A 19,257-nucleotide genomic window follows, 5' to 3' on the forward strand; every position below is an offset into this window, starting at 1 on the left:
ATGGCTCAGGTGCTGCTACAGCCCTGGGCTGCCCCAGTGCCCCCTGCAGCACCCTTCACACAGCCCCTACAGCTCCCTGTGGCACCCCTCATCCGAGGGCATCCAAGCACTTTCCAGACATCAGCCTCACACCCCCCCTGTGAGGTAGAGCAGAATTATTATCCCCTTTTACAGATGGGGAAACTGAGGCATGGAGAGGCAGAGCGACTTGCCCAAGGTCGCCCAGCAGGCCAGCAGCAGTCCCGGGAGCAGGCTGGCACTGCCCTGGCACAGCTCCCTTTGCCTGGGGCTCAACCATGCATCCTCCCTGCATCATGGGTGGGTGACACCCTTCTCCTTGGGGTAAAGGGAAGCACAGGGAGCAGATCTCCCATGGGAGCCCAAGGTAAAAAATGTCAGTGCAGCGAGCTCAGCCTTGGTGAGTTGGCACAGGCAGCAGCTCTGCTCTGAGTGCCAGGCTCTCAGAGGGGAGGAGGAGCAGGAGTAGCAGCAGCACAAACCCAGGGAGCACCTCCCGTGAGGGCTGGCTGAGGGGGGAAGCTCTCCCCTGTCCCTGTGCAGGGGCAAAGGGAAGGTAAAGCAGAGAGCATCGCCCTGCCGTGGGCTAGCAGCCATCCCAGGACATGCCAGCCCTGGCATGGGGGGAACTGGGGCACCTCCGGGCCAGCCTGCCCACAGGAGGGTGGCACCCAGCTCTGCTGGGACAAGGTGGCAGCCCTGACTGACACCATCTGGCCTGGTTCTCAGGTGTGCTTCACAGGAGAGCTGAAACCCAGCCCCACCACAGCAGCCCTGCTTCCTGCCTTCCTCCCACGCCGTGAGGATGACAGCAGGGCAGCAGCCTCCACCTCTGCTATGAGCTCCACTGCCCCGCCAACCTCCTGCAGCAGACAGGCAGCTCCTGCCCGCCCCCAGCTCAGCACCACCAAAGCCAGACAGGATTCCCCAAGCTCCTCACAGCCTCTAACCCCCAAACCACCCCAGCCACGCCCCACCCCCTCAGGAGCATCACACACGCGGCACAGCACCCCCCTGGCTGCAGACCAGGGCGCTCCCCAGCACCCTTCCTGCCCTCTCAGCACCTCTTGCCTCCGCTCAGAGCGGAGCAGGCAGCTCCCCCTGCGCCCGCAGCATCCCGGTCCGAGCCCAGGAGAAAGCTCCCAGTCCCCGCGGCAGCCGAAGCCTGTCCCCAGAAGCAGTGCAGGTTGCAGGCACGTGTGTCATAGAAACATGTCTCAAGCGTTGGCAGTCCCGAAAGAAACGAAAAGGGCAAGGTTTGTGCCCCTGCCCAGCCTCCCCGCCGCCGGGCAGGCACGGACAGGGGGTGCCACTGCTTCATGCCTTTGGTGGTGCTTTTTGCTCTGCCTTGGAGCCGGCCAAGCCGTTCTCGGTGTTGTCGTTCCCCGAGGAGCTCACGAGACATTCCTTCCTGGGGGAGGAGCACAGGGCCAGCTGACAGACCCCAACCCCCACACCCCCCGGCCCCTCTCACCGCCGCCCCCCGGCCCCCTGGTACCGCTCGCCAAAGGGTGCCAGGGCTGCCGCCCGCACTCACTTCCCATCCTGGGTCTTCTTGATGATGAAGAGCACAACCCTCTTGATGAGCATGAAGAGGATGAGGAGGCCGATGAGCCCCCCCACCACGCCCACGATGATGAGGGTCACAGTGTTGTCTGTCTCCACCACTGCAGGAGAGAAGGTGCTGAGGGGCCCCAGGAGGGGGGCAGCTGCAAGGCCCCTCCAGGAGAGCAGGGACCCCTTCCAGCAGCCACTGCCCCACAGCACAGAGGGGCAGGAGGCCAGCGCTTGCCCTTCTGAGATGCCAACTACCTCCAGGAATCACAGAATGGGAGGGGTTGGAAGGGACCTCTGGAGATTATCCAGTCCAACCCCTTGCTAGAGCAGCATCACCCAGGGCAGGTCACACAGGGGCACTTCCAGGTGGGGCTTGAAAGTCTGCAGAGATGGAGACTCCACCACCTCTCTGGGCAGCCTGCTCCAGGGCTCTGCCACCCTCACAGCACAGAAGTTCCTCCTCATGTTTGGAAGAAACTTCCTGTGTTCAAGTTTGTGCCAATCACCTCTTGTCCTGTCACTGGGAACCACTGAGAAGTGTCTGGCCCCACCTTCCTGACACCCACCCCTTAGACATTTGCAAGCATTCATAAGAGCCTCCCCTCAGCCTCCTCTTCCTCAAGCTAACCATCCCCAGCTCTCAGCCTCTCCTCACACAGAGGTGTTCCAGTGCCCTCAGCACTGGGCACTCAGTTCATGGCCTCACCTGGGAGCCAAGGAGGGGTCATCAGTGTCTGCACCCCCAGTGCCACCACACCCACACTTACTCTTCTGGACCACGGTGAGGAAGATGGTGGCATTGTGCTGGGCATTCTTCTCCTTGGGGTTCTTGACATGGCAGGTGTACTTGCCAGCATCACTGAACTCCACACTGTTCAGCAGGATGGAGATGTTGTTGTCCTTCCCCGTGGTGGAGCCCACGAACTCCACCCGTGGGTTGCTGGTCACCACCGTGGGCTCAGAGGTTTTGCTCTTTATCTTGCCTTGGTAAATCTGCAGAGGGAGAGATGCAGGACGTGGGCTCAGCTGGGCTCCCCACGAGAGGGAAAGCTTCCAGGTGTCCTGCCCCAGCTCTGCACATACAGCCAAGTGTCCCAGCATGCCCCAGTGAAGCCAGAATGGCCATGGAAGGGCATCTGAAGCAACAGGGCCAGCTGCCATGCCCTGCAGCAAGGGTACAGACCACACAAAAGACAGGAGAACCCCAGGGCAGGGAAGGGTCCCTTGCTCTAGGGCCATCCAGGGCTGGCCAGAATGTAGGGACAGACCTGCTCTAGAGCAGCCCTGCTGCTAAGGAGCTGAAGAGCAGAATATTCCCAGCAGGAAGCTAATCTATGCAGCACCTATGGAGCAGCAAGAGCAGGAGCAGGAAATGAACCAGAGTTGGGCCAAAGTGCAGACTTGCAGCTGATCATTTTATGATCAACTTAGGCAAAGAGATGAGCCTGTGGGCAGCAGAAAATCCAGGCCAGCTTTATGCCAAAGGCACAGACATGCCAGGGAATCCTCCTGCTTGCACAGCCCCATTCCCTTGCTTCGAGGAAAGGGAATTCTGCAAGAGGGGAAAGGGAACCTTCCTTCCCAGAGCCACAGGGTTTGCAGCAGGAAACACAAAGGGACCTGCCAGGAAAACAGGCAAAGCCCAGAGAGCAACCCACCAGCTCTGTGGAGTTGAAATACCAGGTGAAGACCAGGTCCTGAAAGCCAATGCAGGTGGTGAAGGTGCAGGGCAGCAGGACATTGGAGCTGTTCAGAGCCATCACTGTGTTGGTCTTCCCCACAGACACCTCCAAGGCGAAGGCGATGGCAACGACCTGCAGACCTGGCAGGGAGAGGGGAGGAGAGTGAGGACACAGCCCCAGCATGCAGCCCACCCTGGTCCTTCCTGGGGTGGCATGGGATGAGATGCAGCCAGGACTGCTGCAGGGCTCTGTTGCAGCCATGCACCCCCTGGGGCTGATGGGGCAGGGAGGAGAAGTTTCTGTACAAGGTACCATGCCCCTGGGGCACCATCTGCCATGGGGAGCCCATCCCAGGGAGCATGTTCCAGCTCCTGCTCCTGGCTCCACCAAGGACCCACAGCATCCTCATCCTTAAAGCCTCAGTCCAGGGACCATGAGCTCAGCTTTGCTCCCCTACCCTGGGGGTTTGTTACCCCTTGTCCCGTTGGGCATGGCACACACTGGTCCCCAAGCCCAGGACAGCTTGGCAGAGCCAAAGGACCCACTCCAGGAGGAAGGGCAGGGGCTGGCTGGCACCCACAGGGCCAGCTTGGATTCAAAGGGAGCCATAATATCACTACAGCTAAAGTATGCAAATGAAAGCCCTGATTTGCATATTATCCACAAGGCCTTCAGCTCAGCCTTATGGGGCAGAGGGGGTGGGGGAAGGAAAAAAGCCCAAAGCAGAGCAGAGCTCTCTGTTCTTCAAGCAGGGAGCTGGAGCACTAATTAGCACTGCTGTCCTGGATGGCTGCCACTCCACTGTCCCCCAGCCCAGCCAAGGTCCTTGAAGCTGTGTGAGAAGCAGCACCCCTCAGCCTGCCTGGCAGAGAGCTCCTCTCCTGCTGTAGCTGACAGATGACCTTCAAACCACAGAAGGTGGCTCTCCTGCTCCTCTCCTCCCCAGCAGCATGGAGAGAAGCCTGGGGGAGCAGGTACAAGCCTGGTGGCAGGAGCCATGGCTATGCCTAAAAGCTCCTGAGGTCCCACACTGGGGCCTGGCACTGCACCCCAGTGCACCAAGCTGGGCCAGCAGTGCCCACACAAACCCTTCTTGGGGGGCACAGGAATGCTTTGCTCCAGGCCAGCCCCAGCAGCCCCACTGCAGGGTGCTGCCTCCTGTCATGTGGTATAGATTCACAGAACGGTTTGGGTTAGAAGAGACCTTCAAGATCATCCAGTTCCAAGCCCCTGCCATGGGCAGGGACACCTCCCACCAGCTCAGGTTGCTCAAATCCTCCTCCGATCTGACCTCCAGGGAGGGAGCATCTACAACTTCCCTGGGCAACCTGTTCCAGTGTCTCCCCACCCTCACTGGAAAGAGTGTCTTCCTCATCTCCAGTCTCAATCTGCCCTCCTCAAGGTTCAATCCATTCCCCCTCATCCTATCACAAGCCCAAGACATGACACAACCCAGCTGAGCACTCTGTCCTCCCCTCCACCAAAGGGTCCTAAGCCCTCCCTACACAGCTTTCCTCTGGCAGCCCCAAAGAGAGGGCACACAGCTCTTCCACACAGCTTCAAACTCCTTGCCCTGGGCTCTCCTCTGGCTGCAGCCTGCTCAGCTGCTGATTTATTCTCCCACTCAAGCCAGTGCTAACAACTCCCCAGGCACGTCGCAGCCCAAGCCAAGCCCAGAGCCCTGCATTCTGGGCTTTGGGCCCTGCTGCAGTGCTGCATCGCAGGCACTGCAGGGAAGGAGTTATTTAACTTCACAAAGAAGCTCTTCCCATTTGCCTGAGAGGCTTGAGCTAACGTCATGGGAGCAGGTCCCCACCAGATGGAGGTCTCCTGCTGCAGCTTGTCAGGCTCGGAGGCCAGCGCTGGGGATGCTTACAAAGGGGACTTCACACAAGCAGGAGTATCCCAGGGGAATTGTGCTGCTACCTGGAGTAAGCAGAGGGATGCCTGGCCCTGCAGGTATGGCTGAGTAGGCAGAGAGCTGCGAGGGGACAGCCACTGCCAGCAGGGACCTTCCCCTGCAGTTTGTAACACTTCTGATCCTGTCTGCCACCAGGAGAAGCTCAGGATGTAGCCTGGCTTGAACGTGGGGGGTGCACGGGGGCTGAGCTGGCTCCTGCCAGGCCATGGGCTCAGGAAGGCAGAACTGCTGAGTTAGCACTAAACAGAGCACACATAACACTGGCAGCTGACTGCCGGAACCTGCCACACCAGCTGCCACCGATACTTTTCCGGATGCCCAAAGCTGTCTCACTTTGCACCCCCCAGAGCCTCAACCTCCACGGCACGAAGCAAGCCCCTCTGGGGCACAAGGTTTCCCCAAGAGACTGGGGAACTGGGAGCAGCCACTCTTGCAGAGCCCTGCTCCTTGCTCTTGCAGAGAGTGAGCTCCCCGAGGAGGGGTCCCAGAGCCAAGCAGCTCAACGTGCAGCAGTGCTGAGTGTGCAGCCCAGGATCCAAGCCCAGCCCCAGCAGCAAGAGACCCCCAGGCCAGCCCAGAGCAAGACTTTCCTCCATGGGGTGCTGGCGCCCCCTGCTTTTGCTGCAGCCTGGGAACCTGTGTCCTAATGAAAGGGTGCACAGGATCGACCTCAAAAGGCACAGGGCACCTCCACCACCCGTGAGGAAGCTTCTCTCCACAAACTCTCATTGCCCAGAAACACCACCACGACCTCCTGGCACAGCCAGCCAGCCATGTCTGGCAGACTGGCCGGGTTCCTGTCCCCTGAAGCTGGACAAGAGGAGCTCCCTGGCTACCCTGTACCCCAGGACAGGACACGTGGGCCTCGCCCCTCCTGTGGGTACCAACGGCAGAAGCTGTGTGGTGGCTCCTTGGTGCTGCCAGGAGCCCAGTGCCACTCCCTGGAAAGCACAGCATCCCTGGAAGATGCAGAGACCTGCCCCAGCACTTTCCCACCTCCAGGCTCCCAGCCCACCTCAGGTTCCCACCTCCACAGCCTGGAGCCCAGACCTCCAGTGCCTCTGGGTCTCTCCTACCACCCCAGTGCCAGCCCCATGCCAAAGGCAGCCCACGCTGCATTGTTCTGAGCAGACACTTGCAACCAAGTGGCAGCAGCCAGATCCTGCAGGGAGCCAGGTACTTACATGTCTTTTCGTGTCTCCAGCTCACTTAAAACACACTTAAGAACTATGCCCTCTAAAGCACGTCCCGGGGGGGCTTCCTCACAGCCAGAGCTGCAGAGGCAGCAGGTTCCAGGCTCGCCGTGCCCACCGGCACGAGGACGATCAACACGAGCAGGAGTGTGGCAGGTGTGTGAGGGTTGATGCAGGTGGCTGGAACCAGCTCCAGGCGTGGCAGGAGGGACGGGATGGCCGCAAGCCCCTTCCTCCACCCTGCAGCTGGGGGTCTCAGGCAGGGCCGGGCACAGGGCTGGGCGTCATGCTGCAAGCATCAGCCCTGCAGCGTGGGCTCGTCCCCGGGAAGAAGCGCATGCGATGGTTGCCGGACGGAATGAGCCGTAACGAGGATGACCTGTGGGTGCTGGCGGCTGCGCCGAAGCCGTGCATGGCTGCCCCACGCCTGCTCCCCGCTTCCCTTTCGCGGGCAGCCGCGGTCCCCGCTCGCAGCGCCGGGCAAAGCGGGGGTGCAGCCGCAGCAGTGCTCCCGGAGGGCAGCTCGGGCGATGGCGGAACCGCTGCGGGCACGGCAGGGGCCGGAGAGCGCTTCGGAGTCCGCTCGAAGTCACCTTGGACAAGTCACTTATCCTCAGTGCTTCGGGGCTGCAGAGCAGAGAGAGCCTCATCAGCGCCGGGAGCTCCCCCCGAGCGCTGCCCGGGGCCGCCGCGGTGCGGGGTGCGGAGCAGCCGAGCGTCAAGCGGGGGTCACCGCGCCTCGGGGCGGGAGGGTGCTGGAAGCCGGGGGCGGCCCCACGACCACCCCGCACGCCGGGCTGCCGGGAGAGCCGAGGATGGGCAGAAGGCCAGCAGCGGTGCCCGGGGCAGAGCGGGTCCCCGGTGCCCCCCCGGCTGTCCGGTGCTCCCCACCGCGCCCCTTACCCAGCAGCGCGGCCAGCAGGCGCGGAGCGGGGCGGCGGCGGGCGGGGGGCGAGCCCGGGGCCATGGCTGCGGGGCGCTGCGGTCCGCTCCGCTCCGTGCTGGCCCGCAGCCGCCCGGCTCTGGCCGCCCCCGCCGAGGGCGAGCAGTGCCGGGAGGGGCCGTGCCGGGCGGGGCCGCGCTGCGCCCTCCCCCTCGCTGCTCCGCGCTCCTCCGCCTTCCTCCAAGCTGCTCCGCTCACCCCCGCACCCCCAGCCCCGGGGGGTGCCGCTTTTTCTGTCTCCACATCGCGGAGGTGCTGGGGTGAGGGCCACGGGGTGGGCTGGGGGAGCACAGGCTGGTGGCTTCCCAAAGGACAACAGCAGGTCCTAGAGCTGGGGATCGGATCCTGCTCAGTGTAACTGTGCAGGGTGACCCCCGAGGCTCCCTGCTCCCCCTCCCAGCACCTCCCTGCCCCCTCCCTCCCCCAGCAGACAGTTCTGCAGGTGGGCAGGGGGGCACGGAGCATGTCTGTAATGGGCAGGGCTGCAGCAGGATGCACCTGGCACCAATGGCATCACTGAAATTGGAATTTCCTCACCGTGAGATGGTTCTGGGACAGCTGGCTGCACACAAGTTCACATCTCAGCAACCTTTTCCCCACCAGCACATCCATTAGCCCTGAGCTCAGCAGACCACAGCCCAAATGCTGGGTGGTAGGGGCCCTCCTAATGGAGGCCTCTGGTGATGTGGTGGCCAAAGATAGAGCTGTACCCTTGTGCCCAGCTCCATTAGGCAGCCAGGCTCCTGTGCTGAGCAGCAGCTTGATGGAGGTGACGCATCCCCAGAACAGGCTGGGCGGGAAGGGGGAGGGGTTGCTGCCCTGCTCGTGGGGCAGGAACAGCACTGAGCCTTCCTCTGGGCTGGCACCAGGCACACATCCCAGTACAGCTCATGCCAGAAGAGGCTGCACCTCCCTTGCTGGTACAGAACTACAGCATTGCCTTCCCAAACAGGACTGCTGCTTCTCGGGTGTGAGAGCAGCTAATCCACAGGGATGTTGTGTCCAGGGTGCCACTGCCTGTCAGCTCCAGGGCACCTTGAGGCACTCCTCACCCCCACTCCAGGGTACCTTGAGGCACTCCTCAACCCCACTCCAGGGCACCTTGAAGCAATCCTCACCCCCACTCCAGTTCCCTTTGCAGCTCGCTTGTCTTCTCACCTGGCCAGAAGAGTGAAGCAGGAGGAAAGATGGAAAGCAGGAGGCTTTGCAGGGCACAGGGACATCCCAGGGGATCCTGAGAAGGTGCCAGCAGTGCCTGTGGGCTGAGGAGTTTGGGCTGCAGAGCTGGCAGCAGAGACAGGAAAAGTACAGGCAGAGCAGGCTGGACAGCGCTGGCAGCCAGTGCTGCAGGAGCAGCCTGGGAGAGTATTGCTGATGCAGCAGGAGGTGTCTGGGGGGAGCAGCTGTGATGGATACAGCTGGGGGATGGATATAGCCAGGTAATGGATACAGAAAGGTGATGGACGTGTCTGGGTGATGGACACGGCCAGGTGATGGTTCCAGCTCGGTGAGCAGAGCTGCAGGTGCTGGCGGCCAGGCAGGAGGTGTGCTGAGGCAGGAGGAGGAGCGCTGCCTCTGCTGGAGCCTTGCTAATTGCGTGGGGGTGGCACACCTCTGAGTTGCAGCTCAGCAGAGAGGTCCGGAGGGGGTGGAGGGAGGAACGCCTGTCATGCAAGAGAGCATGATGGCTGCTAGGGCCACGGTCACAGGGGCTGAAGTGAGTAGGGGGCTAAGGTCGAGTCTGGACCCTCCAGCATCCAACCAAGCAGGAGCAGAGAGACCTGAGACAGTGGCACCCATGCCCTGCTGCAGGGAAAGGCCATGCCGTGTGGAGGACTCCTTCCTGGGATGCTCAGGTGTCTGCCAAGTTTGCTTCCAAAAAGGTGAGTGGAGTTGGGCGCAGCCACTCTCCCCCTGCTGAGCATCCCTGCAGAGGTTGTGCTGCCTGCTCCTGCTGCCCCCCAACCCCCGGGGCCAGCCCTGCCCTCCTGGCCCTGCTGCCCCCAGGCTGGGAGCAGGCACTGCTTGCCACGGGGACCTGATGGAGCTGTCACACTTGGCAGCTCTGACTGGTTTCCTCGGCTGACTGCTCTGGTGAGACATCTGCTGCTGCTCTGCTCTGCCATAGCCCAGCCTGGGTGAGCTGTGTGTGCCCTGGCAAGGGAAGGGCACCCACAGCAGCTGGCCTCAGGCTTGTGCCATGATGCTGTGATGCCCAGCATGGCACCTGGGATTCTGTGGCTCAGCGGAAACTTGTTCTGCTGAGCCCAGCACAAGGCTGCTGTGTCTGGTTTCAGGCAAGGTGACCACCCTCTGCTCGGGCACTGTCACCTCCCAGGGCACAGGAAGAAGGGCTCAGCTGTGCTGCCAGCTGGCTCGAAGCCTGCCAGGAGGGTCACAGTGGCTGCCAGGTCCCTGTGTAGCCCTCACTCCCTCTCACCTGGCACTTACAGAGCTGGGAGGGTTAAAGTGCCAGGCTCTCCCCAAGGAGGGCTCCTGCTTCCCTCCACGTGGGTACAGAGCCAGCAGGGCAGGGCTGGGCAGAGCAGCTGGGCTGCAGGCTCCCAGTTCAGTGCAGCAGGCACAGCACTGGCCCCAGCTGCCCTGGAGCATCCTGCTGGGTGCAGCCCCAGCCCCACTGCCAGCAGCAATGGGAGGACAGCCCTGGCTCCCTTCCACTGCTCCCAGAGCCAGGGGACGCTGGGCTCCCCGGCCAGGAGCAGGCAGAGCCCTCCTGCCGATGGAGGAGGTGGCAACACTGGAGCAGAGCTTCCCATCAGCACCTTTTATTTACTGCAAGGTCCTCTGGCTGTGACCTTTAAAAGACAATTGCCCTGGCAGCCCGGGAGCTGGCAGCCCGGGAGCTGGCAGCAGGGAGGAGACGCTCGCAGTGAGCACACACTGCAGGACCATCCCAGCTGGGCCAGGCTGGGAGCTGAGCGAGGGGTCCCGGGCACGCAGACTGCGGGTGAGTGCTTGGCTGCCTTTGTCATTCCCAGCCCTCCCTTGCCTGCAGCTCTCCCTCGGAGCTTTCCCCTCTCGCTGCCTCCTTCTCTCTGTGCTTAGATGTCCTGACTGCTGCTGCTTCGTCCCCTCCAGGCAGAGCTGGCTGTCCCCCGGGGTGAGCAGCTTCCTCCACCCCTTTCAAGTGCCCTTTAATAAAAGCAGGGAAAGGGGAGCAGCGTCCCCAGGCAGCCACTGCAGAGGCATCTGCAAGAAGCATTCAGGCAGCCACCCTGTGCCTCAGGAGAAAGTTTCTTCCTGAGCTGGCACTGCCCGAGGCCACCTCCACCGGACGTTCCCCAGCTCTGGTTTTCCAGCACTGCCCTTCTCACCCCTCAGCAACCAGAGTTCGCTGCCTCCTTTCCAGCCCCAGGAGGGTGGCCAGGCTGCAGTGGCGCCGTGGGGGCAGCGGCTCTGGGCTCCCACCAAGGCTCTCTGCACAGCACGGAGCAAAGGTGCCCGCCATGCCCTGACCTGCTCTGCTCTCTTGCTCTTCAGTACTTCCCATCCCACCTGACCCAAGCAGATGGAATGCTCTGTCCCCTGCTCGGGGGCATCTGTGAAGCCCTGGCACTGGGGGGGAGGGCTTGCAGCCACTGCCCCTGCTCCCTTGCAGTGCTGGAAACTCACCCTTGAGTCCCGTGGGCTCTCCTCTGGCATCCCACCGTGCCAGCCTTCCTCCCGAGCTTCTTGACAGTGACTCTCCCAGAGGTGTCCCCAGACTGCCAGCCCGTGGGTCCCCAACCCCTTCGCCTAGGGCTGTCCTTGCCCCTCCATCGGGGTGGGTGGGCAGAGCCGTGTGCCCCCTTCCTGAGAGCTGCTCCTCTGCAGCAGCAAAGCTGTGTCCTGCCAGGGGCCAGGTCTGACTGCAGCCTGGCTGGGCTGCGCCCCCAGCAGCCGTCCAGCGCCGTTGGGCTGTGTCAGCAGAGGGCATGGGAGGTGATTTTGGTGCCTGCTCTGCAGAGTTAGCCCCACAGGCAGACAGCAAGGTGTGCAGGGCACCGTGCCCGGGCCAGGCACTGCTGGTGCTGCTCAGTGTCACCCTGCTGCTGGGAGCAGGAGAATCACAGGATGCCAGGTTGAAAGGGACCCCAAGGACCAGCTGGCTGAGCAAGGTGAGGTCCCTGGGAGCAGGCAGGGGGGGCAGGCAGGCAGGCAGCTGTAGCCCAGGAAAGTGGCAGGGGTAGGGGAAATGTGCCTGCCTGTGTGGGGGCTTGGGATGTGTGTGCATTCAGGAGCCCAAACTGCAGGGCAGCTGGCAGAGCTGCCCCCTCGCCCCCTGTCTCTGTGGTATGTAATTGATGGATGTGCCAATTAACTGTGCCCCAGCTGTGCCTCAGTGCAGCACTGCCAGATTGCTAAGCTGGAGAGCAGACATGGGGGGTACCACCACCCCTGAAATCTCAGTGCAGGAAGACTCAGGCAGCACTGGGAGCTCTCATGCACTGCTCTGCATATTGCTGGCTCTGTGTCAGCTCCTGGTGGGTGAGCTGTGGAAGCCCAGGCTGCCCAGGCCTCCTTTACCACCCTGGTGCCACAGTGGGTGCCAGCTCTGGGCATGCAGGAGCCTTGTTGCCCCCTCTGGGGGCAGAGCAGGGGGAAGGGACCCTCCTTTTGCCCCTCCAGCAGCACATAAGCACCGAGTGCAAAGTTTTGTGTTTGGTTGTTGTTTTGTTGAACTGTACAAAGAGCAATACAAACATCCTGTCCTGGGCAGAGTGTTGGGCAAAGTGAAGTGCCCAGGAGGCGCAGCCCGAAGCCAGAGTCAGACCCGAGCAGCCTCCTGTGGGTAGCTCTGTATTTGTAGGCTCTGCTGGGTACAGCTCTGTACAGAGGCATTGGCAAGTTGCAATCCAAGGACAGTGCATGAGAGAAATGAAAGGCAGATGCAGGGCTGGGCACAGGCAGCAGCCAGAGGCCTCTGGCCACGGAGGTGCCAGCCCAGCCCCTGCGGAGCCGCGCAGGGCTCAGCTTCGAGCAGCAGACGGTCCTGGGGAACCTGCCTTGTGGCCAGCTCCCCGTTGGCACTGACTGGGGAAAGCCATCCGTGAGGGTGGGGGAGTGTGCAGGGGGCAGGCAGCCTGTGCCCAGCCCTCCCTGGGCAGCAGAGCCCGCGGGCGAGGGGGGGCAGTGCCCGGTAGACATGGTACATTCCTGCGGCAGACGGGAAGGGGAGCGGCACAGAGCCCAGCGAGGTGGAGCAGGGTGCAGAGGGCACGTGGGGCTGGGCACAAGGCAATGGGGTAGAGCAGGGAGTGCATGGCTGTCCCTCCATCCCCGGGGCCTGATGGCATCACTCGTGGCACTGCTGGGATGAAGGTCTCCCTTCTCCCCTGGCAGTGCTGCTCGTGGGTGACAGGGGACCTCCGTCAGGTGGTGTCCCCTGGGGCTCCATGCGCTGCCTCACATCCCACCTGCCACGGGGGAGGAAAAGCCCAGGCACAGCATGACAGGGGGCACTTCCCTGGGTCATTTTCCCTGTCTGACCTGCAAGAGGCCCCAGTGTGAGCCCCTGGCATGCTCCAGCCAGCACAGCCTGGCTGCCAGGTCTGGCACAGGAGGCAAAGGGGCTTGCCCAAGGGCAGGCAGCGAGCCCAGTGCTGGCAGGACCATCAGTTGCCAGCCTTGGGGCTCACTGCATCCCCCTGCACTGCAGCGTGGTAGGACCAGCTGGGGGTCACTGCTTGCTCACACCTGTACCCCATGAGCTGTCCAGGCCACTGCTCACCAGGAACTGGGGGAGCTGCCAGAGCAGGGCAGGGGCTGGGGCATGGCAGGGTCTGAGGGGGCTGGGCAGGCTGGCAGTGCGTTGCATGGCAGTTACAGACTGAGCAGTGCTCTGCAGGGAGGCTGGAGGGGGCAGGCTTGGCAGAGGTGACAGAGCTGCCTCTGAACCCTCAGTTGTGCCCAGTTCTTCTCAGCTAGTACCCAGGACCTCCTCTTCCTCCAGAAGCTCTTCATCCCTAGCAGCTGCACCTCACTGCCTGGGTTTGGCACAGAAGAACATTTCCCATCACCCTCTCCAAGAGGATAAACGAGCACAGAAAAGTCAGCCCAGCACCTTTGGCTGAGGTGCTCAGGCCCAAACCAGCCCAAGAGGCAAAAGGGCTACATCCATCACACCCCAGAAGCCCCCAGCAGCTCCAGCACCCAGCCAAGCTCAGAGCCAGCACACACAGACTGGTGGCCACCACCTGGCCAGTGGCTCCGAAGCTGGCTGGGACAGTCCCTGAGGAACATGAGCTTCTTGTCACAGCACCCTCAGCACTGGCAGACAGGATTGGCAAGGAGGAGACAGGGCAGCTCTTGGGGATTCCCTGGGGATGGGCACAGCAGCATCCACACTCTGGGCGCAGCAGGACCACCTCGGGGGTGAGACGTGGTCCCGAGGGCAGGAGCTGCTGGCCACTGGCTCTCTTTTTCTAGCGGGGACAGGGTGTGGGCACCTGGGCACGGGGCTGCCTGGCCCCACTGGGACAAACTGGTGCCAGCTCAGCCTCAAGGGGCAGCCTCGATGCGTTGCAGCCACCCTCCCCCAGCCCTGCCTGCTGCAGCCGGGCTCCGGGGGCCACCTTCTCTCCGTGCCCTGCTCCGGGTGGGTTGGGTACTTGGATGGAAGGAGGAATGCTCTGGGGAGACAGAAATCCTTGCTCTGGGAAGCACATCGAGGGGGTCACGCTGTACAGGGGTGAAGAGGGAGGAGCAGCCGGGGGGGTTGTTACTTGGTGCCCTCGTCCGGGTTGCCTTCCCCATCTGTCTTTCCTTCCTCCTCTGTCTTCTGGTCGTCCGTGTTCAGCCTCTGCTGCTTTTTCCGGCGCACACATTTCACTACCATCAGCACCAGGATCACCACGGCCAAGAAACCCCCGACAGAGGCACCCACGATGACAGCCACCGTCGAGTCGTGCTTCGGGGGCTCTGGGGAGACAGGGTAGGGGCTCAGGGCACGAGACCTCACCCGGGACAGGCAGCGGCAGTAACCAGAAGGGGGCAGGGTGAAGGAGCAGCGAGCCCGGGGGGGCGCCCGGCAGCAGAGCGCCAGCGCCTACCTTTGGTGAGCACTTTGAGGCTGATGCTGGCGTGGCCCCGCTGCCGGTCGGGGGGGTTCAGGACGTAGCAGTTGTAGGTGCCCTCATCCTCCAGCTGCACGTTCTTGAGGGTGAAGGAGACGTCGTACTTGGTGGGGTTGCCGGTGAACTCCACCCGGTTCCCGAAGCGGTCCAGCTGCTTGTTCATGATCTTCGTCCGGAACTGCAGGAACTGGACAGCCCCCGTGGCACGGGAGGTGAGACGCTGCTTGGCACCCCACCCGCTCACCTGCCCCCACCAGGCAACCCCCCCAACACCACCCCCATCCCCCTCCCCTGCACGTCCTGCCCTGGGCACATGCCCACACTGCATGCTCACCCCTGAGCTGGGCAGCACCCACTCAGCTCCACGAGTGGCACGGTCCCTGCTTAGCTCTGGCCACCACAGCACCCAGGGACAGGGTGTCCCCTCCCCTCCCCACTCAGGCCTGCCACATCGGGGCAGCTGGCTCTTTATGCACACAGGCTGGTCCTAGAGCCTCTGAGCAGATCCCCAGCCCCTGGAGAGACTCACCAGCTCCTCAGAGCAGTTTGAGCATTCCTGGTAAGTCCAGTTGAGGGAGAACTGCTTGTTCTCCACCTTGTAGCAGGAGTTGAAGGTGCAGGAGAGCTTCACAGAGGAGCCATTCAGAGCGTTGATGGTGGCAGGAGCCATGACCTCCATGCCCAGTCCTGTGGGTGCTGCCGCAGGCACAGAGAGCAAGTGCAGAGATGGAGGTGACTCAGAGAGGGGGCACAAGCAGCCATGCTGCTGGGCTGTGCCCATCTCCCACCCTGCACCTGGCTGGCAGCACAGATCTCACCTTCAGGCCTAGGATTGCCTTCAGGGCACAGACCACGCTGTGGCCAGCCAGGCCCAGGGTTCCCCTGTGCAGCAGTGACAGGGGATGAGAAAGGAGAAGCCACATCCCTTGGTCCTGCTCTGCAAGGGCTGATGACCCCTCTCTGTGCCACACCTGCTCTGACTGTGCCCTGATGAGTTCTGCTGCCTGCCCTGGAAGGAGTTTTCCTGCTGCTTTCCTGGTTGCAGCATCAGCAGGCAGGGCTCAGTGCCACATCCAGGCAGGAGCTGATGCCTGTGCTCAGCAGATGCCTCTCTTGGCACCACAGCAGCAAATGGGGGCAGCCTCGTGGCTGTAGGGGGAATGCAGAGGCTCCCCCCTCCCACTGCTGCTCACAGAAGGATTCTCTGGCTGGGAATGACTAGGTCAAGATCTCAGCCACCCCTGGGGGGACAAGGCTAGTCCCTGTGCCCTGATTTTGCTGTGGCAGAGAAAAAAGGTTGCTACCCAGTGCAGCTCGCAGGGCAGGAGGGCTCACCCAGGGCAGGGGCAGGGAGGAGGGGTCTGTGTCCTGCTCCCCTTTCCTGCACCTCCCCTAGTCTGCTGGCACCCCAAACCCAGCACCTGCATGTTCTGCCCAGCCTGTACAGGGGGGGTGTGCACACCCAGGCAGGCTCCTGTGCAGCCAACAAGCTGCACCCTCGAAGGCTAAGCCCCAGGAACCAGAGGGATGAGCCCTGGGAGGGTGCTGGGAAGGACGAGGGGGGCTGTGGCACCCCACAGGGCTGGGACAGTGACCCTGCCAGCAGGTGCTTTCCCATCACCTCACCTCTCCCCTTTGGCTGCTGCTCTTTGCTCTCAAACCTTCTTCCTGATGTGCTCCTGAGTCCAGCCCTGTGGCCAAGCTGGATGCATGTCAAGGCTGCTCCGCTGGCTAATCCGCTCCGTCTGCAAGCAGGGCAGGAAAGGGGCCAGGCTCTGTAGCCAGGGAACAGAGGCTTTTCCAAGCTGCAAAGAGGGCTGCTTCGAGCCCACAGCATCCTGAAGCCAGCTCTCTGGAGGCAGAGGTGCCCACCAGGTCTGGCCAAGCCCCTGGAGATGGCTCCCTGCTTGTGAGCAGCCGTGGTGAGCACTCAGTGCAGGGTGCTGGGAGCCAGGGGTGGGAGAGCTGGTGCCTGGGTACAAGTTGCAGCATCCAAGGAGGGATGAAGTGTCCAGGCCTAAGCCAGTGTCCCAGCCTTGCTGCCCCATCACAGCCCACCCTCTTAGATGCCTCCAAGAGAACCTTGTAAGGGGCAAGACCCTGCCTATCCCAGAAGGCCCTTTTACAGGCCCAGCTGGAGGGGACCCTTGCGCTGCACCCTGCGTGCCTGCAGTTGGCTGGCATCACTTTGTGCTGTGTCCTTGGGGTGCCCCAGAGCTCTGGAGGGGGCTGAGATGCCACCAGGGGCTCTCTCAGTCTCTGCAGCAATGGGGCAGCCCTGGACAGGGCAGCAGCAGGGCACAGCTGAGAGTCCTCATGGGCAGCCAGCAGATGGAGGACACATGCTCTGGCATCTCCTACATGTGCAGGTCCAAACTCTGCCACTGCCATAGCCACCCGGGGGGGGAGAGGGGGGGGCGGGGTGAGGTGGGGTGTCACACAACAAGAGGTGGGGAAAGAAACCCCTAAAATCCCTGGGTCAGAGTGTCCAGGCTGTGTCCTTGGGTGCTGAGCAGCCTCCCAAGCTCTCTGTCACCCTACACCCTGCACCCAGGGCTGGAGGGGGGTGGGGGTAAAATTACCCACAGCCTCCAAAGCCTGGGCTCTGCCTCCTCCATTTCCCAGCCTCTCTCCTACAGCAGGAGCAGCCCGGCAGGAGCTGCAGGACGGTGTGAGGATCCCTTCGGGAAGGCCTTCCTCATCCCAATCAATGCAGCCCCAGTCCTGCTGACACAACGCTGCCGGCTGCGGGGCAGGGCAGAAGCACAGCGACCGCAGATCCCCCCCCTCCCACGCCCCATGCAGCGCCTCCAGCCCCTTGTCGGCCAGCCCAGCAGCCAGCCGAAAGCCAAGGGACCACCACAAGGCCCCCGCAGCCCACCGGCCGCTGCCATCCCCAGCGAGGCAAAGCCACAACTGCCTTCCCCCCGCCCTGTGCCCGCTGCAGCCCCGCCTGGCATGCAAAGAGCCCAGCGCTGAGTCAAACCCTCCAGCAAGCAGGACACGGCGCTTAGAAGGGAAGATGCAGTGGCACCGTACCCCCCACCCTGCCCGAAAGGAGGTCACCCCCGACTGGCAGGCTGCCGCAGGGCACCTTGCGGACCACCTCCGTCCCCAGCCTTGCGGCACAGCGGCGCTCGCTGCTTCTCCGGGGACAGGAGGGGCTCCTCGGGGCTGGCATGTGGGGAAGGGGCTGCGGGGGGGACATCCTAGCCAGACAGGCTGCTTCTGCCCAGCCTGGGTGCTGGTCCCTGGCAGCCTTGTGCATGCAAGGGGTCAGGTTTGACACTTACCCAGCGAGAGGAGCAAGCTGAGGCCAGTGAGGAACAAGGTGGGCTGCGGGAGCCAGGCTTCCGGGCTCATTTTGAAGGATTTTTTAATGTATGGAGAAGGACCTGGTGTTGGTGTGGATTTTGGTAGTTGGTTGGTGGTGGTTGGGTGTTTTTTCGAACGCCCGGGTTATGTGTCGGTGACATAAAACATTGGAGCTGCTTTATTCCCCAGCCCAATATGGCTGGAGCGGTGCTGGAGCAGGCAGGCAGTAAATGCTATGGTTGGTGGATTTCAGCAAGGGAAGTGGGAGGGCAGAAAAATTTTCCCCTGAGCAGGAGGAGAAGGTGCCCGGCGCTGGAATGCTGCTCCCGGGGTCTGCTCCTGGACTGTGGCACACAGCAGCTCCTGCAGCCTGCTGAGCCCAGGACAGCCCAGGAGCTGGGTCCTGCTGGGAGTCCCTCTGGCCGGTCAAATTTGCCAAGCACCACTTAGAGCATCTCTTCCCTCCAGAAAGGGCTCAGGTACTGTCCCACAGCACAGGCCTGACCCTGAGGGTTCCCATGGCTCCTGCAACACCCTGGCATCAGTGGGGACATGCAGATGTGCCACCTCTGCCTGGTTGGAGGCTGGCAACCCACCCCTGCTCACACCAGTGGCAACAGCAGTAGCCCAAGAGCATCAGAAATGCCCTCCTGTTGCCTGGCAGAGAGCAGAGGCACTGAGCTGGCGTGGGGAAGGCAGAGGGTTCCACAGAGGGTTCCAGCGTGCCCAGACTGAGGCACAGCCATGAGCAGGCAGCCTGCAGTGGGCACTACACCCCCAGTATGCTGCCCACTTCCAGGCTAATGCAAGAGCAGAGCCCTCACCTCCCAGGGGTACCAAACTCTGCCACCACCACTCAGCAGCTCAGGACAGTGCCCTGTCCATCCAGACCTGGGCTGCAGAACTGCCTGCATTTAGCCCTTATCTGGCTCTTATCACACAGTGACCCCTCCCCACCCAAGAAAAGGGATCAGAAGAGGAGGGCAGAGGTGAGCCATGGGTAGAAATGGATTTAATGAAGCAACCAAAGTGGCAGCAATGCCAATAGAAAGTGCACAAAGTGGTACTCAGCCCAGGGAGTGCACAGTGGTCACAGCCAGAAGCAAGGCAGCCCTCGGGAGGAGGAAGAGGAGCAGGGTCAGCAGGAGCCCAGGAAAGGAGCCTCCTCCTCAGCAAACTCTCCCCTCTTTATACTGAGCATGACGTTTGTGGGATGGGATTCACCTGGAGCCACCTCAGGTCACTGCCCTGGCTGACTCCAAACTCCTGCAAGCCCATGGATGGCCTGGGATGGTCCTAGCAGCACCAGGAGAGGGATGCAGGATGATTGGGTTTGATGCAGGATGATGCAGCAGGATCAGTCAGGAGAAGGGCCAGGTGTGTCCCAGAGCTAGAGCACTTCTCAGTGCCGGTGCACCTGAGCTCTGGGGAGGACAGGATAGGGCAGTGGGAAGGCAGGAGGGGCAGAGAGGTGCTCTGCTGCCCAACCAGCTCCAGGAGGGCAAGGGGGCAGCCAGGGGAGCAGGCACCAGAGAGGTGCCCGCAGTGTGAA

At 62.4% G+C, this 19,257-nt stretch overlaps 2 protein-coding genes across 2 annotated transcripts; both read right to left on the minus strand.

The window, feature by feature from the left end:
• Positions 1-1,335: 1,335 nt before the first annotated feature.
• On the minus strand, positions 1,336-7,338 carry SCN4B (sodium voltage-gated channel beta subunit 4). Its single transcript, XM_054395525.1, has 5 exons — positions 7,275-7,338; positions 3,234-3,397; positions 2,343-2,568; positions 1,556-1,685; positions 1,336-1,429 (listed from the first exon to the last, which is right to left on the minus strand). The coding sequence occupies exons 1-5, from the start codon at positions 7,336-7,338 to the stop codon at positions 1,336-1,338; spliced, it is 678 nt and encodes a 225-aa protein (XP_054251500.1).
• Positions 7,339-14,035: 6,697 nt separating this feature from the next.
• SCN2B (sodium voltage-gated channel beta subunit 2) lies at positions 14,036-17,866 on the minus strand. The gene is made up of 4 exons (XM_054395524.1): positions 17,684-17,866; positions 14,920-15,086; positions 14,367-14,577; positions 14,036-14,235 (listed from the first exon to the last, which is right to left on the minus strand). Exons 1-4 carry the CDS (start codon positions 17,751-17,753, stop codon positions 14,036-14,038), a joined length of 648 nt encoding a protein of 215 aa, XP_054251499.1. The 5' UTR covers positions 17,754-17,866.
• Between the last annotated feature and the right edge of the window lie 1,391 nt (positions 17,867-19,257).

The sequence above is a fragment of the Indicator indicator genome, chromosome 34 (genome assembly GCF_027791375.1).
Source record: "Indicator indicator isolate 239-I01 chromosome 34, UM_Iind_1.1, whole genome shotgun sequence".
Classification (NCBI taxonomy): domain Eukaryota; kingdom Metazoa; phylum Chordata; class Aves; order Piciformes; family Indicatoridae; genus Indicator; species Indicator indicator.